At 46.0% G+C, this 20,113-nt stretch overlaps 1 protein-coding gene across 2 annotated transcripts in view; it reads left to right on the forward strand.

Moving 5' to 3' along the window:
• Positions 1-20,113, forward strand: part of LOC138764095 (guanine nucleotide exchange factor VAV3) — a 280,714-nt gene that overhangs the window by 236,110 nt on the left and 24,491 nt on the right. For both annotated transcript variants that reach the window (XM_069939464.1, XM_069939466.1), the window contains exons 24-25: positions 4,803-4,890; positions 7,579-7,708. In XM_069939464.1, the coding sequence (XP_069795565.1) occupies positions 4,803-4,890; positions 7,579-7,708 (218 nt within the window). The remainder of the gene's footprint in view (positions 1-4,802; positions 4,891-7,578; positions 7,709-20,113) is intronic.

The following is a 20,113-nucleotide window of genomic DNA, read 5'->3' on the forward strand; positions in this document are numbered from 1 at the left end:
TGGAGAAGTCCAGTCTAATCAAGGACAGTCAGCATGGATTTGTGAAGGAAGGTCATGCCTCACGAGTCTAACTGAATTTTTTGAGGAGGTAACTAAAGAAATTGATGAGGGTCGGGTGGTAGATGTGATCGACATGGATTTTAGCAAGGCATTTGATGAGGCCCTCCATGAGAGACTCACCCAGAAAGTTATGAGGAATGAGATCAGTGGAACCTTGGCTGTGGGTAAAAAATTGGCTTGAAGGAAGAAAGCAAAGAGTAGTAGTGGAAGGAAAGGATTCTATCTGGAGGTCAGTGACTAGTGGAGGGGCCACAGGGATCTGTTCTGGGACCCCTGCTCTTTGTGATTTTTATAAATGACCAGGATGAAGAGGTTAGAGGATGGGTCAGTAAGTTTGCAGATGACACAAAAGTTGAGGAGTTGTGGATGGAGCTGAAGGTTGTCAAAGGTGACAAAAGGATATAAACAGGATGCAGAGTTGGGCAGAAAAAGTTCAATCTGCATAAGTGTGAGGTGATTCATTTTGGAAGGACAAACCAGAAGGTTGAGTACAGGGTTAATGGTCGGTTACTAAAGAGTGTGGATGAACAGAGGGACCTTGGGGTCCAAATCCATACATCCATCAAGGTCACCGCACATGTTGATAGGATAGTTAAGAAGGCCTATGGGATGCTGGGCTTCTTTAATAGGGGGATTGAGTTCAAGAATAGAGAGGTCATGGTGCAACTCTACAAATCTCTGGTGAAACCATATGTATTGGGTTCAATTCTGGTTACCTCATTACATGAAGGGTGTGGAAGCTACAGAGAGGGGGCAGAGGAGATTTACCAGGATGTTGCCTGGATTGGAGAATGTCTTTTGAGGCAAGGTTAGCAGAGCTGGGACTTATCTCTTTGGAGCATAGAAGGATGAGAGGAAACTTGATAGAGGTCTACAATATTTTGAGAGGCATAGATAGAGTGGACGGATAGCACCTGTTTCCCAGGGCAGGAATAGCAAACACCAGAGGATGTGGGTACACAGTGAAGGGAGGGAAGTTTAGGGGAGATATCAGGGATAGATTTTTAAAAAAACACAGAGTTGTGGGTGCCTAGAATGCCTTGCTGGGAATGGTGGTGGAGGCTAGAACATTGGGGGCATTTAAGAGACTCTTAGACAGACCACGTGGAAGGAAGAAAAATAGAGGGTTACGGGGTAGGGAGGGTTTCGTACTTTTTCTTAAGGAATATATGGGCCGGCACAACATCGAGGGCAGAAAGGCCTGTACTGTGCTATTTGGTTCTATGTTCTATGTTTGATTTTCATGGATATTGAAAAGAGCAGCTGAGTTTCTCCAGCATTTCAGTGTTTTCACTAGCACGTGGTGTGGGTAACAATCCTGAGATCACTACCCTGGAGGTCCTGTCCTTCATCCTTGTGCCTAACTCCCTGAACTCTCCTTGTAGGACCTCCTCACTCATTCTACCCATGTCATTGGTCCCTACATGGACCACAACATCTGGCTGCTCACCCTCCATCCTGAGAATGCCTTGAACTCAATCAGAGATATCTCGGACCCTGGTGTAATGGGTTTGCCTCCCAGTATTGTCAAATAATTTGCCTGATGGGGAAGAGGGCAAGCATCCTTCAGTGTCCTTTTATTCAACCAGAGAAAATCTGGCCAATGTGGAGATCTCCATTTTTTTCCACCCCAGCACCATTGGTGACACATATTCACTCGTCGATTTTCTGATGATTTCCTTTTCCTCCATCTCACTCAGAGGTGACGGTCATGCTCTGGCTTACAGCAGATGTTCTGTCGCTAGCCCTCAGCTCTCTCTGGTAATCATCAATCCTCAGCTGAACATCACATAAGGTCCATTCGTGAATCAGCTGACACTTTAATGTGCAGGATAGCTCTGGGTAAGGGCCGCGCTTGGCAAACACGAGCTCCACTTCATCATTCATGTTTTCCGTCTGTTTTCCTTGTCTGCACAAGCCCTCAAGCACTAGGTCTGCTGCCTCATTCAGCCTGATCCAGTAGTCGACTGGGCTTACTCTGTGCTTGGACAGAGTAGCATAAAAGCGGGAGGAAGACATCAGGGCATCATTGAAATATTGGAAGAGAACATTGTATATTCTTGACATCAAGCTCAGGACCACAATACAAGGCAGTGTTCACAACATCTCTGGCCTTGCCCATCAAATGGCTTTGATTTCTTCTGCTTGGTCACACACAGGAATCTTTTTCTTTCTGAGATGGGTTTTGTCATGCCAATCCAGACCTGGACTGAGGGTTTGTCAGTGTTCTGAATGTCTGGAGTTCTTTATTGGGTTTAACATAGACTGTCACATGTGGACAGTTCTGTCTGTCAACGTGACCTGCGTGGCAGAGGTAGCTATTCCTGTTTACAACACCAGCTGACCTCAGATCTGCCACAATAAATTCCTCAATTTGAGCACCTAACTGCTTAACTCCATCTGTGAGATGGTGGATGGTATCCCCGTCACTGCCAGGTGTGGAAGTCCTCTCTCACGGACCCAGAACCAGGAGTACAACCAGTGTACAACTCCGCATCTGCACAACTATCAGGATATGAGCACATCCCTACTGCCAGCAGTAGCACCAGCTCAAAACCCCTACCTTCTGGCAACCTCGGAGTGGCAGAGCCAGCCATTATTATTGCAGCCTACGCTTTCAACTATTAAATGTCCCTGCGTTGTGTATGTTACAGTCAATGTTACTGTACAACTGCCACAAACCATTGCTGAGTGGGATTGGGATGCTAGAGATTCACTGTGACTCGTGGGCTTCACTCCAAGGGAGGAGTGTTTTGCATGTTTGGGTGAATGAAGCTTCCACTGTCAAATAGGCAAGTGGTGGGGTGGTGTTTCCCTGGATGTCCAGCATGGCCCTGAAGAGTTGATGGCCTCTGTCCTGAGCCAGGGTTACCAATGCCAGCGTCAGCTCGTCATCTGAGGAGTTCCATTGGCTGCCGACGGTCCAGTAAGATGGCAGCCCTCATGGTGTGTACACGGCCCCGTCATCATTTGCCGGGAAAGTAAAGGGAGAAGGCGGAAGTGATGTCGTCATGGTTGGCGGTCTCTGTAGTGGGCGTGTTTGGCCATCCCAGGTCCAAGGAAGTGATGGTGGAAGTGACATCATCGTTGTTGGCGGTCTCCGTGGTGGGCATGTTCAGCCGTCCCATGTCTCCGGAAGTGACGTCGTCGTGGTTTGTAGTCTCCGTGGTGGGCGTGTGTGGCCGTCCCAGGTCCCCAGAAGTGATGGCAGATGTGATGGCATCGATGGTGGCGGCCCCCACACGCACATGGTGCTGCTGGAATTCGGGGTTTGTTTGGTCTTACAGACCTTCGCGAAGTGTCCTTTCTTCCCACAGTTGGGCAGCATTTCCTCTGGTGCTTAGCCTGCCAGCAGAAGTTGCACTTTGGGTGGTTGTTAGCCACAGTGGTGGTCAGCTCAGGACAGAGGGGGCTTGCGATTCCTGCCTCCCAAGATGGTGCCCCCCATGTTCCCCACGAGGCAGCCACATATTTGCTGGAGAACATTTTGGCGTTGTGGACGGCCACCTCTAGAGTGTTCGCCAGTTCGATGGTTTGGGGTAGGGTCATTTGTCCCTGTTCGAATAGTATCTGTCTCACGTCGCCGGAGCGGATACCTGTTACGCAGGCATCTCTGATCAGCAGCTGTGTGCTGTTCTGCACTCAGAGCCTGGCAGTTCCAGCCCCTCATGAGCTCCTGCAGAGCCCTGACAAAGTAATTGAAGGTTTAGCCCGGGTCGCTGCCTGCGTGAGTGGAGGGTGTTCCACGCATAGACCTCATTCACCTGGACTTTATCCTGGTCCTTCAGGATGTCCATTGTGGTTCCGTCTATCTGGCAGTCCCGGACCATCCAGTAGTCCTGGTGCCCGATGTACGAGTACAGCAGATGGAGCTTGTCCTCATTGTCCTGGATGACTGCGGAGACTGTGAGGAACTTTTTGAAGCAGCGACGCCAGAGCATGAACTTGTCGCTGCCTCGGGTTCTCTCAGGTTAATTTCCAGATGATCCATGTTCTGGAAAAAACAAAATCTTGCAAATAAAATTGATTCACAATCAATTGCACAAAGACTGAAGATGCCGAAACTGAAGGTTTTTATTTTAAGAGATAGACAGTATCCCCATGTGGTTCGCTCACACTGACCCAGACTCGAACTGGGGGCCGACTTGTGGCATGACAGCCTTTATGGGGGAGAAAGGGGAAGAGTCACGAGCCGGCCAGTGAGACCAGGGTCGACCAGGAAAGGTCATGTAATTTACATGTAATGGATATGTCCAATAGTGGATTCACCGCACTCCTCATTCTGTCCCACTCTCCCAGCATCTCATGAGGAATAATCAGCCCCACTCTTTCCCAGCGTTTTTTAAATGTCTTCTACTCAGTCCAAGTCCCCCTCTCCCAGGTCTCAACAAGAAACTAAATGAGTCACAGCAGTTCCAGCAGGTACCTGCAGGAACCTTTCCACTTTGAGAGGTCCGTCTCAGGAATGAGCTGCCCAAATAAACTGCAGAAGTGGCACAAAGACAATGTTCAAAAGACATTGGGACAGATCATTGGAAAGGAAAGGCTCAGAGGTCACAGAGCCAATGTGGCCAGGCCAGAATGCCCATACGTGAGGCACGGGTGAGTTGGGCTGGGCACCCTCTGGTAAGCTGTATGGCTTCATGAATGTCCATGAGTTATAACAGGGTTGGTGAGATGGGTGCAGGTCTGAGGGGATGGTCCACTGCACTCATTATCATTACCTTCTCATCTCTTGGCAGCTACAACAGTGAAGTGAAACACATTAAGATTATTTCCAGTGATTCATCCTTCTCCATCACACAGAACAAGAAATTCCATACATTAAAGGTGAGTGACCCTCGTCCTGAGGGAACCAGAATCTGGCATGGTCAGCAGTGACTGCCCATACTCCACTTTCCTGGAGAAACGTTGGGCAGCCCTGCAATATTCTGGGGCTGGTTCTGCTGGGGAGGGAGTTCCAGGTCCAGCAACAATGAAGGAAAGAAGTATTTTAAAGGAATGTGCAGGTGCTGGTGATCTCTGTGCTTCCAGTGGTGGTGCTTTGGGAGGTATCGTCAGAGGTGCCAGAGGTGGGAACTGCTGCCAGGATTGTGGGAAAGCACTTGGAGAACAGTTTGTTTAGACATAGAGCAGTGTAACAGGCCCTTTCAGCCTATGAGCCTGTGTCACCCAGTTGACCTACAACTCCCGCCCGCTATGTTTTGAAGATGGGAGTCCCTGGGGAAAAGGTACAAACTCCTGACAGAGCTAGAATCGAACCCCGGTCCTGATCACTGGAACTGCAGCAGTGTTGTACTAACCTCTACGCTAACCGTGCTGCCCCTCAGTTTATGAATTTATGGGAATAAGTTTAAAGGGAAAAGATGTACCAAGATCAGTATTGGTAATGACAAATATCAGATGGGTTTGTGTAAAGCAAAATAAAGTGTTTGCCCCTGCAAATAAATACTAACATGTTTTGGGAGACCGTGTGTGCACAGTAGAGTAATGGAGTTATGCAGCTTGCCACCTGCCCACACCAACCAAAATATGCCATGTCTACTTAATTCACCTGTTCCCACCCCAAACCAGAAAAAATAGAGGGCACAATACAAAAGAGGGTTCATTCTCACTCTATTTTATGAATAACTATTAATACTACAAATTCTGATCCAAATTACCCCCACTAGATACCTCTATTAATGATAGAGAAATTATAAAAAATGTGTGTGTGTGAAAAAAAAACAGACCTTTTTGGACTGTGGCCGTAAGTGAAAAATAAGAGAAGAAACAAAAAATCCCCAGGTGAGTCTGGTCAAGTCAGTTGGTCCAAAAACACATTCCACAGAATTCCCTCCCAATTCAGTTCCTTTACTGAATACAGAAGGACTCCATATGAACATGGGGGAGAGAGAGATGATTGATGTTGCTTGGCAGTAAACTTACGAATCCTTTGCAGGTTTCGTCACCGTGGACCTTTCCTGGTTCTTGCAGGTTGGTTTGGTTTAACCACCTCTCTTAGAAAGCCAGTGCCTTTAACACAGCTTCCCCACAATTCCCTCCTTTGCAGCAGACAACCAAGTGACCCCTCTTTATCATAGTCTCGAGTTCAGTCCGCCAGAAAACCATTCTCAACACAAAGTGAGATCTCTGCGTATATTTCTGACTCCTCCACCAAACTCTCTGTCTCTTCCTTCACCCAGCCCGAGGCATTCTCTCTCTCTCGATCTCTCTCTCCCTCCCTCCCTCGATCCACAAAACACTTGCCTTTGGTCCATTTCCCTTAACCTATCCTATCCATGTATTGATCCAATTTTTTTAAATGATGCAAATCTACTCGCCTAAAGCACCAGCCCAGCAGTCTGTTCCATACACCCACTGCACTCAGTTTAATAAAAAAGTAACCATTGAACTAAAGAACGCTACTGCACAGAAACAGGCTCTTTGGCCCTTCTAGTCTGTGCTGAACCTTTACTCTGCCTTGTCCCATTGCCCTGGATCTGGACCAGAGCTCTCCATACCCCTCCCATCCATGTACACTTACAAATTTTTCATAAATGTGGTAAATGAGCCCAGATTCACTGCTTCAGCTGATAGCTCATTCCATAGTCCCATCGCTCTGTGTGAAAAAGTTCCCATAAATGTTCCCTTTAAACTTTTCCCCTTTTACCCTTCATGAAATCTACAAACTTCCTGATCTACACCTCCATCTCTTCATAAAAGCCATTTATAAAAATGCCAGAGCAGGGATCCCAGAGCAGAGCACTACAAGTCACTGGCCTCCAGAAAGATTATATTCCATTCCACTGCCCTCGGCTTGCTGCAGACAAGCCAATTCTGAGTCCAAGTAGCCAAGGTTCCACGGAGCCCAGGCCTAATGACTTTGTGAATGAGCCGACCATGGGGAACCTTGTCAAACCCCTTATTAAAATCCATATACACCACACTCATTGGCTCACCTTCATCAATTTTCTTTGTCACCTCCTTGAAAAATTCAGTTAGGCTCATGAGGATGTGGGCCAAACACAGGCAGATGGGACTTCTGTCTGTGGGAAAATGTGGTTGGCGTGTACAAGTTGGGCTGAAGGGTCTGATTCCATGCTCTATGACTCTAAGACCATGACTGTGACTTTCCCATATGGTCCATAGCTGTGCTAAAGATCAGGGAATTGTCAGTATCTCCAAAATGCTCACCCACTGACATCTGTCATCTGATGTGGTCATTGCCCAAGACTAGATCTACTATTGTCTCTCCTTGGCTGGTCCATCCACATCCTGTGTCAGCAATCCTTGCTGGTCCTAACATATCTGTCCCATCTCAACCTTTTGTACCAAGGAAGTGGCAATCTCTATATGAAAGTTCAATGGATTCAGATTGAAAGGAAGCTGATGAATATTCTGGGGAAATAGTCAGTTGTGAAATTTTTGTGTGAACCGTGCCTCATGGAGAGCTGGGCTTGGTGGCCAGCAGACCCTCATGACAGTACTCACCTGGTCTGATGCTCACTGATGTTAACTCTCACTTTCTGATGATAGGAGCTTGTGGACTATTATGGGTGCCACTCCCTCAAGGAAGGCTTCCGCTGCCTGGATACCACTTTACAGTTTCCCTATAAGATCCCAGAGAGTGTCAGCAGTAACAGTCCTGCCCAGGCTGTACGGTCATGTAAGTACCACACTCAGCTCTGGATAGAATTAATTGGTTGCAATCTCTGGTCAAGCAACCAATCAGCAATGACAATAGCAGGAGATCTGAAGCACGATTGGTTACAATTATACGGCCTCGTAGTTTTATCTCGTGCTCTTTAAAATTGCCTGTCATTTTTATTGCCTTTAAAAAGAAGGTATATTAGCATTGGAGTCAGGTCTGTGACAATTCTCTAAGTGTCTCACAAAGTGAATTCAAGTTTTTTGAAGAGGTAACACAGAATATTGAGGGTTGAGTGGTTGACCTTGTCCAGCAAAGCTCTTTAGAAGCATAGAACAATACAGTACAGAAACAGGCTCCTTCAGCCCTTCTAGTCTATGCCGAACCATTATTTTTGCCTACTCTCACTGACCTGCAGCATGTCCATAACCTTCCATCCCTCTCCCATCCATGTCCCTGTCCAAATTCTTCTTAAATGTTAAAATTGAGCCTACATTTACCAATTCAGCTGGCAGCTTGTTCAACATTTCCATCACTCTCTGTGTGAAGAAGTTCCCCCTAAACCTTTCCCCTTTCACCCTTAACCCATGTTCTCTGGTTTGTATCTCACCTACCCTCAGAGGAAAAAGCCTGTCTATATCTACTCTGTCTATCCCCATCATCATTTTAAATACCTCGATCAAATCTTCCCTCATTCTTCTACACTCTAGGGAATAGCTTTATAAAGCTGCAACATTACCTCACCTAACCTGTTTAACCTTTCCCTGTAACTCAATTCCTGAAGTCCAAGCAACATCCTAGTAAATCTTCTCTGCACTCTTTCTATCTTATTGATATCCTTCCTGTAGTTCGGTGTCTAGAACTGCACACAATACTCCAAATTTGGCCTCACCAATGTCTTATACAACTTTACCATAACATCCCAACTCCTGGACTCAATATTTTGATTTATGAAGACCAATGTGCCAAAAGCTCTCTTTCCAACTCTATCCACCGGTGACACCACTTTCAGGGAATTATGTATCTGTATTCCGAGATCCCTCTGTTCTACCGCACCCCTGAGTGCCCGATCATTTACCGCATACATCCTTTCTTGGTTTGTCCTTCCAAAATGAAACACCTCACACTTGTTTGCATTAAATTCAACCCACCATTTTTCAGCCCATTTTACCAGCTGGTCCAGATCCTTCTTCAAGCTTTGAAAACCTTCTTCACTGTCCACAATGTCTCCAATCTTAGTGTCATCTGCAAATTTGCTGATGCCTGTTCCCCAGAGGCTGGTGGAGAAGCTGGCCTCACTGGGACTCAACACCCCTCTCTGTAACTGGATCCTGGACTTGCTAATGGAAAGACCACAGAATATCCGGGTTGGTAGCAGAATATCGAGCACCGTCACACTGAGCACTGGTACACCTCGGGCTGGGTGCTCAGCCCTCTCCTGTTCACACTACTGACCCACGTCTGCATAATAACGCCCTTCTTCCCCGCGCACTGTCCCTGTCTGTTGGCTGTGTAGCAAGGCCAGTGCCATTTTGGGGTCAGTGCCGCTGCACGGGCTGCTGGCCTTTGGTTGCGCACACCACCTGGAGCGCTAGCTCAATCGCTGCGGCAAAGGGCCGCCACACGATTTCCAAATAATTACATTTTCTTGCTACCACTAATGCTAATTTAACAAATTTCAATTTAGGATTTGTGCCTTCAATATTTCCTCATAAAAATAAATCAGGATTTAGCGGAAAAACAACTCCTGTAACTTGTTCCAAAAAATTACACATAGTGACCCAACAAGGGCTCACATTGGGACAAGACATCTTCACCACACCTAAAACATTGATCAGATGACAATAAACCTGACTTGACTTGATGCAATTTCCCACATTATCATCCAGATCATTGATATAGACAACAATCAACAATGGTCCGAGCACCAATCCCTGAGGCACATGACTAGTCACAGGCCTCCAGTCTGAGAAGCATCATCCACCACTACTCTCTGGCTTCTCCCATCCAGCCATTGTCAAATCCAGTTCACTACTTCACCCCAAATACCCAACTTCTGAACCTTCCTGACTAACCTCCCATGCAGCTCCCACTCCGCTCAGTGTAAAAAAAAAACTCTCTTAATGTCTCTCCTAAACTTTTCTCCCTGCAGCTTGTATAGACATCCTCTGGTGTTTGCTACTCTCACCCCGGGAAATGGTGCTGCCTGTCCACCTCCCATAATCCTCCCAAGGAGAACAGCTCTGTTCTGTTAATCCTGCCTCATAAGACACATTCTCCAATCCAGAAAGCATCCTGGTGAGTCTCCTCTTCACATTTCCACATCCTTCCTGTAATAAGGTGAACAGATACAACAATTTTCTGTCTGGTCCAATCAGAGTTTTATAAAGCTGCAACATTACCTCATGAGTCTTGAATGCAATCTTCTGACTAATGAAGCCCATTAGGCCTTCCTATTTACATTATCCACCTACATGGTATCCTCGAGAGATCGATAGATTTAGACCCCAAAATCCCCCTGTCCTTCAACACTGTTAAAATTCCTGCCTTTAACCACATACTCATCTTTCATGTTTGACCTTCCAAAAATCTATAACTTCACACTTATCCAGATTGAACACAATCTGGCAATTTTTTGCCGAACTCTGAATCCCTTCTAAATCCTGTTGTAATCTATGACAACCTTCTACACTGTCCACAACACCTCAAACCTTCATATCATCTGCAAGCAAACTGACCCATCCCTCTTCTTCATCCAGGTTATTTACAAAAATCACAGATCAGGGATCCTGGAACAAATCCCTGAAGATCTACACTGGTCACTGACATCCAAGCACAATATGTTCCACTTACTACTATCCTCTGCTTTCTTCATGCAAACAAAATCTGAATTTACATAGCTAAGGTTCCATGGATCCCAAGCCTCATGACTTTCTGAACGAGTCTCCCATGGGGGGCCTTGTCAAATGCTTTACTAACATCCCATGTAGAACCACATCTACCACCTGATCTTCAATGTCTTTTGTTACGTCCTCCAAAAATTCAATATGCTTTCGAGTAATTACCTCACAAAGCCATGCTGTCTGTCCTAAACAAGACTGTGCTTCTCTCGAGGCTCATAAATCCTGTCCCAAAAACCCTCTCCATTAGTTTGCACACCACTGATGTAAGACTCACTGGTCTTTAATTCCTAGGATTCTCCCTATCACCTTTTTTATACAAAGGGACCACATTTGCCATTCTCCAGTCCTCTGGCACTTCTCCTGTGGCCAGGGAGGAGGCAAAGAATGGATGGTCTACAACTGGGCAGGGCCGGGATCAATGTCCTAGGGAGATTGTTTGCTGGGGCTGTTGGGGAAGGTGGATGGGGCAGGGCAGATGGGATCCTACAAAAAAAGAATGAGGAAGGTGGAACAGAGACCAAAACCAGAGTTAGGAAAGAGAAAAAGAAAAATAGAGGACAGAAAAGTCAAAAATAAAGGATGCCGAGGACACAAGATTCTAAAAGGGCAATGAGCATAAAGGCCCTTTATCTGAAAGCCCATAGTATTAGAAACAAGGTTAGTGAACGAGGTGCAAATCAGTCCCCAGGTATATGATTTAGTGGCCATCGCAGAAACATGATTGGGAATTAAATATTCCAGGGTATCAGGGAATACAGAAAGATAGACAGGAAGGTAAAGGTGGTGGGTGGCATACTTAATTTGGGATGAGTTCTAAGGAGCAGAATGTTGAGCCCATCTGGGTAGATTAAGAATAGTAAAGGGAAAAATTACTGGTGGGAGTTGTCTATCGCCCACCAAATAACAAAGCACAGTGGCACAGACCATTAACCAAGAGAGAGCTGAGGCATGTAGAACGGAACGGCAGTTATCGTGGGGGACCTTAACCTCCATGTAGATTGGGAAAATCAAGTTGGTTGAGTGAGTCTGGAGGATGACGTCATAGAATGTGACCTTGATAGCTTTCTTGAACAGCCAACAAGGAACCCACAAGGGTTGCTATTTTAGATCTAGGATTGTGCAAAGAGAGGTAAAATTAACGACCCTTAGGGACCCTCTCAGAAAAAGCGATCATAGAATGATTGAATTCCTCATACAGATGGAGGGTGCAATTATTAGATCTAAAACCTGTGTATTGTGCTTGAACAGGGGAGACTACAACAGGATGAGGGAGGAATTGGTCAGCGTGGACTGGGAGCACAAGTTGGTTGGCAGAACAGTTGAGGGACAGTGGAAGACTTTCCAAGAGATTTTTCACAGTGCTATATATTCCTATTAAAAATAAGGGCAGTGAGAGAGGGAAGAGTCAGCCTTGGTTAACTAAGGAAATAAAGGAAAGTATGAAATTAAAAGCTCATGAGTCAAAGTGGGAAACTGAAGGATTGGGAAAACTTTAAAAGGCAACAAAGAACATAAACGGGAAATAAGGAAAGGAAAGAAGGATTGTGAAGGGAAATTAGCACGAAGTATAAAAGCAGTATATAAAATGGAGGAGGGTGACTGGAGTCAACATCGGTCCCTTGGAAGATGAGAAAAGGAGATTGATACTGAGTAATGAGGAAATGGCCGGGGCATTGAACAGATATTTTGTGTCAGTCTTCACGGTGGAGGACATGTCCAGCATGTCAAAGAGTGGTGATGGGGAGGTGAAGGGAGGTGAAGGCCTTGATAAAATAAATGTTGCAAAAGAGAGTGATGAGCAAACTAATGGGACTGAAGGTGGACAAATCCCCTGGTCCTGATGGGATGCATCCCAGGGAACTGAAGAAATGGCAGGAGTTATAGTCGACGCGTTGGTCATCTTTTACCAAAATTCTCTGGATTCTGGGCAGGTCCTGGCAGATTGGAAGACAGCAAATGTCACGCCACCTTTTAAAAACAGATGTAGGCAGAAGGCGGGTAACTATCGGCCAGTTAGCTTAACGTCTGTAGTCGGGAAAATGCTTGAAGCTGTCATTAAGGATAAAATAGTGAGACATTTAGATTGAAGGGGTTCCATCAGGCAGACGCAGCATGGATTCAGGAAGGGCAGGTCTTGTTTGACAAACTTACTGGAGTTCTTTGAGGATAATATGGGTGGGGTAGATGGAGGGGAACAAGTTGATGTTGTTTATTTGGATTTCCAGAAGGCGTTTGATAAGGTGCCGCACAAGAGATTTATCAATAAAAAAAAACAGATGAATGGAGTTGGGGAAGTATATTGGCATGGAGTGAGCATTGGTTCACTGACAAGAGGCAGAGAGTCGGGATGAATGACAGATAGTGATAAGTGGGGTGCCACAGGGGTTGGTGCTGGGCCCACAGTTGTTCACCATTTACATCGATGATTTGGAAGAGGGGACAGAGTGTCGAGTAGCCAAGTTTGCAGATGATACTAAACTGAGTGGAAAAGCAAAATGTCAGGAGGATGTGGAGAGGCTGCAGAAGGACATAATTAAGTTAGGTGAGTGGGCAAACGTCTGATAGATGGAGTACAATGTTAGTAAATGCGAGGTCATCCTCTTAGATAGGAAAAATAGAAGAGCAGATTATTATTTAAATGGTGAAAAACTGCAGGCTGCTGTGGTGCAGAAGGGCTTGGGAGGGCTCCTGCATGAATGGCAAAAAGTTGGGTTGCAGGTACAACAGGTTATTAAGAAGGAAAATGGAATGTTGACCTTCATTGCTAGAGAAATTGAATTCAAGAGCAGGGAGGTCATGCTGCAACTGTACAAGGTCCTAGTGAGGCCGCACCTGGAGAACTGTGTGCAGTTCTGGTCTCCATACTTGAGGAAGGAGATACTGACCTTGGAGGCCGTCCAGAGGAGTTTCACCAGGTTGATTCCGGAGACTAAGGGGTTGACCTACAAGGAGAGACTAAATCATCTGGGATTAGACTCACTCGGATTCAGAAGAATGAGAGGAGATCTTATAGAAACATATAAAATTATGGAAGGGATCGATAAGATAGAGGCAGGAAAATTGTTTTCACTGGTCAGTGAGACCAGAACTAGGGGACATGGCCTCAAGATTCAGGGGAGTAGATGTAAGACAGAAATGAGGAAAAACTGTTTTAACCAGAGAGTAGTAAATTTGTGGTATTCTCTGCCCAGGGAAGCAGTTGAGGCAACTTCATTAAACATTTTTACATATAAAAGGAATTAAGGATATGGGGAAAAGGCATGCGGGTGGAGTTGAGTCAATAATCAGATCAGCCATGATCTTATTGAATGGTGTAGCAGGTTCGACGGGCCGGATGGCCGACTCCTGCTCCTTTTTCTTATGTTTATGTACCTTCACTCTTGTCATTCGATTCTTTATGTAGGCATGGAATGCCTTGGGGCTTTGCCAAGGCCTTCTTGTGCCCATTTTAGCTCTCCTAAATCCTTTCTTGTTCATTCCTGGTCACATGTACTTCACACGAGTCCCTCCTGTATTTTGGTTCATGAACCTTCTGTGTGTTTCCTTCCTCCTTTTAACCAACTATCTCACTTCTTTTCTCAACCACAATTCCCTTATCCTGCCATCTTGTCTCTGTCTCAGGGGGATGAACCTATCCAGAACCCTGTGCAGTTAGTCCCTAAACATCCTCACATTGCTTCTCTGCTTTTCTCTAGAATGTCTGGTCCCAATGAACTCTCCCTGTTCCTGACTAATCGCATCATCATTATCCCTTCCCCAGTTAAATACCATCCTTGTCCAGATGTGCTAAAGGTCACTTTCACCAAAATGCTCCCCCACTGAAGTAAAACACGAATGTCCGCAGACACGATGGTTGAGGTAAAAACACAAAGCCGGAGAAACTCAGCAGGTCGAACAGTGTCCTTTACATAGCAACGGTGAAAATACAGAACCGATGTTTTGGGCTTGAGCCCCTTCGTCAGGGTATGTTTACCTTTGCTATTAAAAGGACACTGTTCGACCTGCTGAGTTTCTCCAGCATTGTCGTTTGCTCCCCAATGAGATGTCTGTCACCTGACCAGGTTCATTACTCGGTACTCGATCCAATATGGTCTCCTCTATTCAGCTGGTCCACATACAGTGACCCTTTTTACACTGATACTTCAAGCTGGGTATAATCCACTTTGCCTTCCTGTATAAATGCTGCAAAGGAGGATTTGGGGGTCATTTCAGACCCTTCTTTATCCAGTAAGCGAGGCAGTCTCAGAGGTGAAGCGAGGCGAGTGTAAAATGGCAATCCATGTGGCCGGCTCCAAACAGGAAAGGAATGTGACATTCCACCTCTCTTGCTCCAGGAAACTGGCTTGCTATGAAAAAGGACTCATTGAGCCAACATTTCTTCTGTTGTGTGTGAACAAGCAAGTCAGCTTCCAGAGACGGGTCGTGTACACAACAAAAATGTGAGTTTTTAGTGTAAAAAGAGTCAGGAATCCTTCTTGGACACAGCTGACAAATTCTGGCCCATTTCTCCCTCTTACTGTAAATAGGTGTAAATCCATAACAACAACCCTGTTATTTCTGCTCCACAAGACATAGGAGCATTTGGGAACCACAATTGACAATTGTATTCAATTTGAAAATAGATATGGAGAGAGACAGGACTAGGCACAAGTTTAAGACCTAAACTGGGGAAGATCAATTTTGGAGGCATAAGACAGAGGAGCGGCAATAGGCTATTCAGCCCATCGAGTCTGCCCCACCATTTAATCATGAGCTGATCCATTTTTCCACTCAGCCCCACTGCCCGGCCTTCTTCCCATAACCACTGATCCCCTGGCTAATCAAGAACCAATGTCGTGGCCTGCACTACTGCCCATGGCAACAAATTCTACAAATTTACCACCCTCTGGATGAAGAAATTCCTCTGCATCTCTGTTAAGTGGATATCCTTCAATCCAAAGGTTGTGCCCTCTTCTCCAAGACTGTCCCACCATGGGAAACAACCTTTTTATATCTACTCTGCCCATGCATTTTAATGAGATCCCTCCTTGTTCTAAATTCCAACGAATACAGGCCAAGAGCCATCAAACATTCCATAGCCTTTTCATTCCTGGAATCATCCTTGGGAATCTCCTCTGAACTCTCTCCAACCTCAGCACATCCTTTCTTAAATGAGGAGCTCACAATCCTCCATTCCAAAATCCGCCTTCCTATCTGATCCTCGGTGTCCCAAGGGCTATTTGGGGGCCTATAGACGGCTCCCATCACAGTGATGGCTTCCTTCCTGTTTTTTTACTCCACCCACGCCAACTCAGTGGACCCTCCCTCTGCAGCCCCCTCCCTTTCTGCCACCATGATACTGTCCCTGACCAGTAATATTACTCTCCTTTCTTTTCCCTCCCATCCTATCCATTTTTAAACATCAACCCCCTGGTACCTGCATCAGCCAATCCTGTCCTTGCATCAGCAAACAGCCACAATGTCATAATTCTATTTGCTGGTCCGTGCTCCAAGTTCAGCTCCTTTGTTCTTAGTACTTCTTGCATTGAAATAAACACATTTCAAGCCCTCCATTCCACTGCCTGCCCTTCTTCACAAACTCACCTCACAGTGAAGCAAACTTTCCACCTTTGGTTCTATTCTCTGCCCTTTCATTCTAGTTCCCATGCCCATGCCAATCTAGTTTAAACCCACTGGAGCACCACTAACAAATCTTCCCACAAAGATATTAGTCCCCCTTCAGTTCAGATGCCACTGTACCATCAGAATAGGTCCCATACTCACTGAAAGGGAGCCCAATGATCCAGAAATCTGGTTCTCCCTCCTACACCACCTTTTTAGCCATGTGCTAAGCTGCACTGTTCTTCTATTCCTAACCTCACTAGCACGTGGTATGGGTAGCAATCCTGAGATCACAACCCTGAAGATCCTGTCCTTCAGTATGTGGAATTACAGTCTCTGGTATAACCACATTAATGGTGTTTGTCTGTTCCTGTCAGTTTTTGAGGGATATTGGGAATCTGGTTCGGATGAAGAGAGAGGTGTATAACTTGGAGCAAATGAGGTACTTAAGGAATATTAAAAAATGAAAAAACAAACTTAAAAAATAAGTCAGGAAGGCTAAAAGAAGACACGAACTTGCTTTGGCAGACAAGGTGAGGGACAATTCTAAGGGCTTCTACAGGTATATTAAGAGCAAAAGGAGAATAAGGAACAAACTTCCTTGAAATCAGAGTGGTCGCCTACGATGTGGGAGATAGAACCATAGAACACTACAGCACAGAAACAGACCCCTTCAGCCCTTCTAGTCTGTGCAGAGCCTTGTTTTGCCTAGTCCCACTGACCTACACCCAGTCCATACCCCTCCCATACATGTAACTGTCCAAATTCTTCTTAAATGTTAAAATTGAGCCCACCTTTAACGCTGAGTTAGAATTTGACATGAATTTAACATAAAGCTTAGCCACAGTCTGAAGGGTGAGAATTGAGCCATCGCTGCTTTCAGTTCAGCTAATGATTTTGCTGGCTATTCTCGACTCAAAAGCCGCATGCACCTGGATCTATTTCTGACAAAAAAGGTCAAGTTTTTCTTCTTAGAACCACTATAAATGTGATCTCACCAGAGATTATAACATGACCTCTCAACTCTTGAACTCTATCCCCCATTCATGAAGCCCAGCATCCCTCAGGCCTGCTTAATTATCCTATCAACCTATGCGGTGACCTTGAGTATGGATTTGAATCCCAAGGTCCCTCTGTTCATCCACACTATAGATGACACTTCCTAGCTTCTAATATTTTTCAATCTCAAAAGATGTCATCCTCCAAGAAACATAAGCCTCAATATTTCCGAATTGTATCTTATTCATCCAAATAAAACATTGGTGCTTATCTTTGTGAGGTTTTTCAGTTGGTTGTTTTTCCAGACTCTTTTGTGTAGTATTCCATAGGCGCTATTTGCCTTGGCGAGTCTGTTGTCTATCTCATTGTCGATCCTTGCATCTGATGAAATGGTGCAGCCGAGATAGGTAAATTGATTGACCGTTTTGAGTTTTGTGTGCCCGATGGAGATGTGGGGGGGCTGGTAGTCATGGTGGGGAGCTGGCTGATGGAGGACCTCAGTTTTCTTCAGGCTGACTTCCAGGCCAAACATTTTGGCAGTTTCCGCAAAGCAGGACGCCAAGCGCTGAAGAGCTGGCTCTGAATGAGCAACTAAAGCGGCATCGTCTGCAAAGAGTAGTTCACGGACAAGTTTCTCTTGTGTCTTGGTGTGAGCTTGCAGGCGCCTCAGATTGAAGAGACTGCCATCCATGCGGTACCAGATGTAAACAGCATCTTCATTGTTGGGGTCTTTCATGGCTTGGTTCAGCATCATGCTGAAGAAGATTGAAAAGAGGGTTGGTGCGAGAACACAGCCTTGCTTCACGCCATTGTTAATGGAGAAGGGTTCAGAGAGCTCATTGCTGTATCTGACCCGACCTTACTGAAAAACCTCACAAAGATAAGTGTATACAGAGCCGTTGTCATACCCACACTCCTGTTTGGCTCCGAATCATGGGTCCTCTACCGGCATCACCTACGGCTCCTAGAACGCTTCCACCAGCGTTGTCTCCGCTCCATCCTCAACATCCATTGGAGCGCTTTCATCCCTAACGTCGAAGTACTCGAGATGGCAGAGGTCGACAGCATCGAGTCCACGCTGCTGAAGATCCAGCTGCGCTGGGTGGGTCACGTCTCCAGAATGGAGGACCATCGCCTTCCCAAGATCGTGTTATATGGCGAGCTCTCCACTGGCCACCGTGACAGAGGTGCACCAAAGAAAAGGTACAAGGACTGCCTAAAGAAATCTCTTGGTGCCTGCCACATTGACCACCGCCAGTGGGCTGATATCGCCTCAAACCGTGCATCTTGGCGCCTCACAGTTTGGCGGGCAGCAACCTCCTTTGAAGAAGACCGCAGAGCCCACCTCACTGACAAAAGGCAAAGGAGGAAAAACCCAACACCCAACCCCAACCAACCAATTTTCCCCTGTAGCCGCTGCAACCGTGTCTGCCTGTCCCGCATCGGACTTGTCAGCCACAAACGAGCCTGCAGCTGACGTGGACTTTTTACCACCTCCATAATTCTTCGTCCGCGAAGCCAAGCCAAAGAAAAAAAGAAAAAAAACATTGGTGAGGCCAAATTTGGAGTACTGTGTACAGTTTTGGTCACCAAATTATAGGAAAGATATAAACAAAATAGAGAGAGTGCAGAGAAGGTTCACGAGAATGTTGACAGGATTTCAGGGTCTGAGTTACAGGGAAAGGTTGTGCAGACTGGGGCTTTTTTCTCTGGAGCGTAGAAGATTGAGAGGGGACTTGATAGAGGTGTTTAAGATTTTAAAAGAAAGGGGGAGATTCAAACTAGAGGACATGGTTTAAGATTGAAGGGGGAAAATTATAAGGGGAACATGAGGGGAAATTTCTTTATGCAGAAGGTGGTGGGGATGTGGAATGAGCTTCCGACAGACGTGGTTGAGGCGGGATCATTGGTTACATTTAAGGAAAGACTGGGTCATTACATGAATAGGAGGGGACTAGAGGGGTATGCTGGTCAGTGGGACTAGGAGGGTGGGGATTTGCTACGGCATGGACTAGTAGGGCCGAACTGGCCTGTTCTGTGCTGTAAGTGGTTATATGGTTATATGGTTAAACTTCATAATTGCAGCTTCATGTGGCCTTTTACGTTGGATAATGGGATAGATGACTTTGTGGTGAGATTTGTGGATGACACCAAAATGGATGGTAGGGGAGGTGGTGCTGAGGACACAGAAAGGCTGCAGAGAGATGGGAGGATGGGTTGGTGGGGGGGTTGGAGGTGGGAGGGTGGGTTGGTGGAGGGATTGGAGGTGGGAGGATGGGTTGGTGGGGGGTTGGGGGGTGGGTTAGTGGAGGGATTGGAGGTGGGAGGATGTGTTGGTGGGGGGTTGGGGGGTGGGTTGGTGGAGGGATTGGAGGTGGGAGGATGGGTTGGTGGGGGGTTGGGGGGTGGGTTGGTGGAGGGATTGGAGGTGGGAGGATGGGTTGGTGGGGGGTTGGTGGGAGGGGGAATGATATATACCACATTTATAATTTTTGGAAACATTTTCTAGAATGTAATGTAACTATTATTGTGATTTAAAAATTATAAGTAAAATATAAAAAAAGCAAAGAGCAGGGGGCCCCAGAACAGATCCCTGCAGCCCCTCCACTGGTCACCGACCTCCAGGCAGAAAACTTTCCTTCCACCACTACTCTCTGTTTTCTTCCTGCAAACCAATTTTTTATCCACACAGCCGAGGTTCCATGGATCCCATGCCTCATGACTTTCTGGATGAGTCTCTCATGGGGACCTTATCAAATGACTTACTGAAACCCATGTCGACCACATCTACCACCCAACCCTCATCAATTTCCTTTGTTACCTCTTCAAAAATCTCAATTAAACTCGTGAGGCACGACCTTCCCTTTACAAAGTCCTGCTGATTGTCCTTGAGTAGACTGGACTTCTCCAAATGCTCATA

The sequence above is a fragment of the Narcine bancroftii genome, chromosome 5 (assembly GCF_036971445.1).
Source record: "Narcine bancroftii isolate sNarBan1 chromosome 5, sNarBan1.hap1, whole genome shotgun sequence".
Taxonomy (NCBI): Eukaryota; Metazoa; Chordata; class Chondrichthyes; order Torpediniformes; family Narcinidae; genus Narcine; species Narcine bancroftii.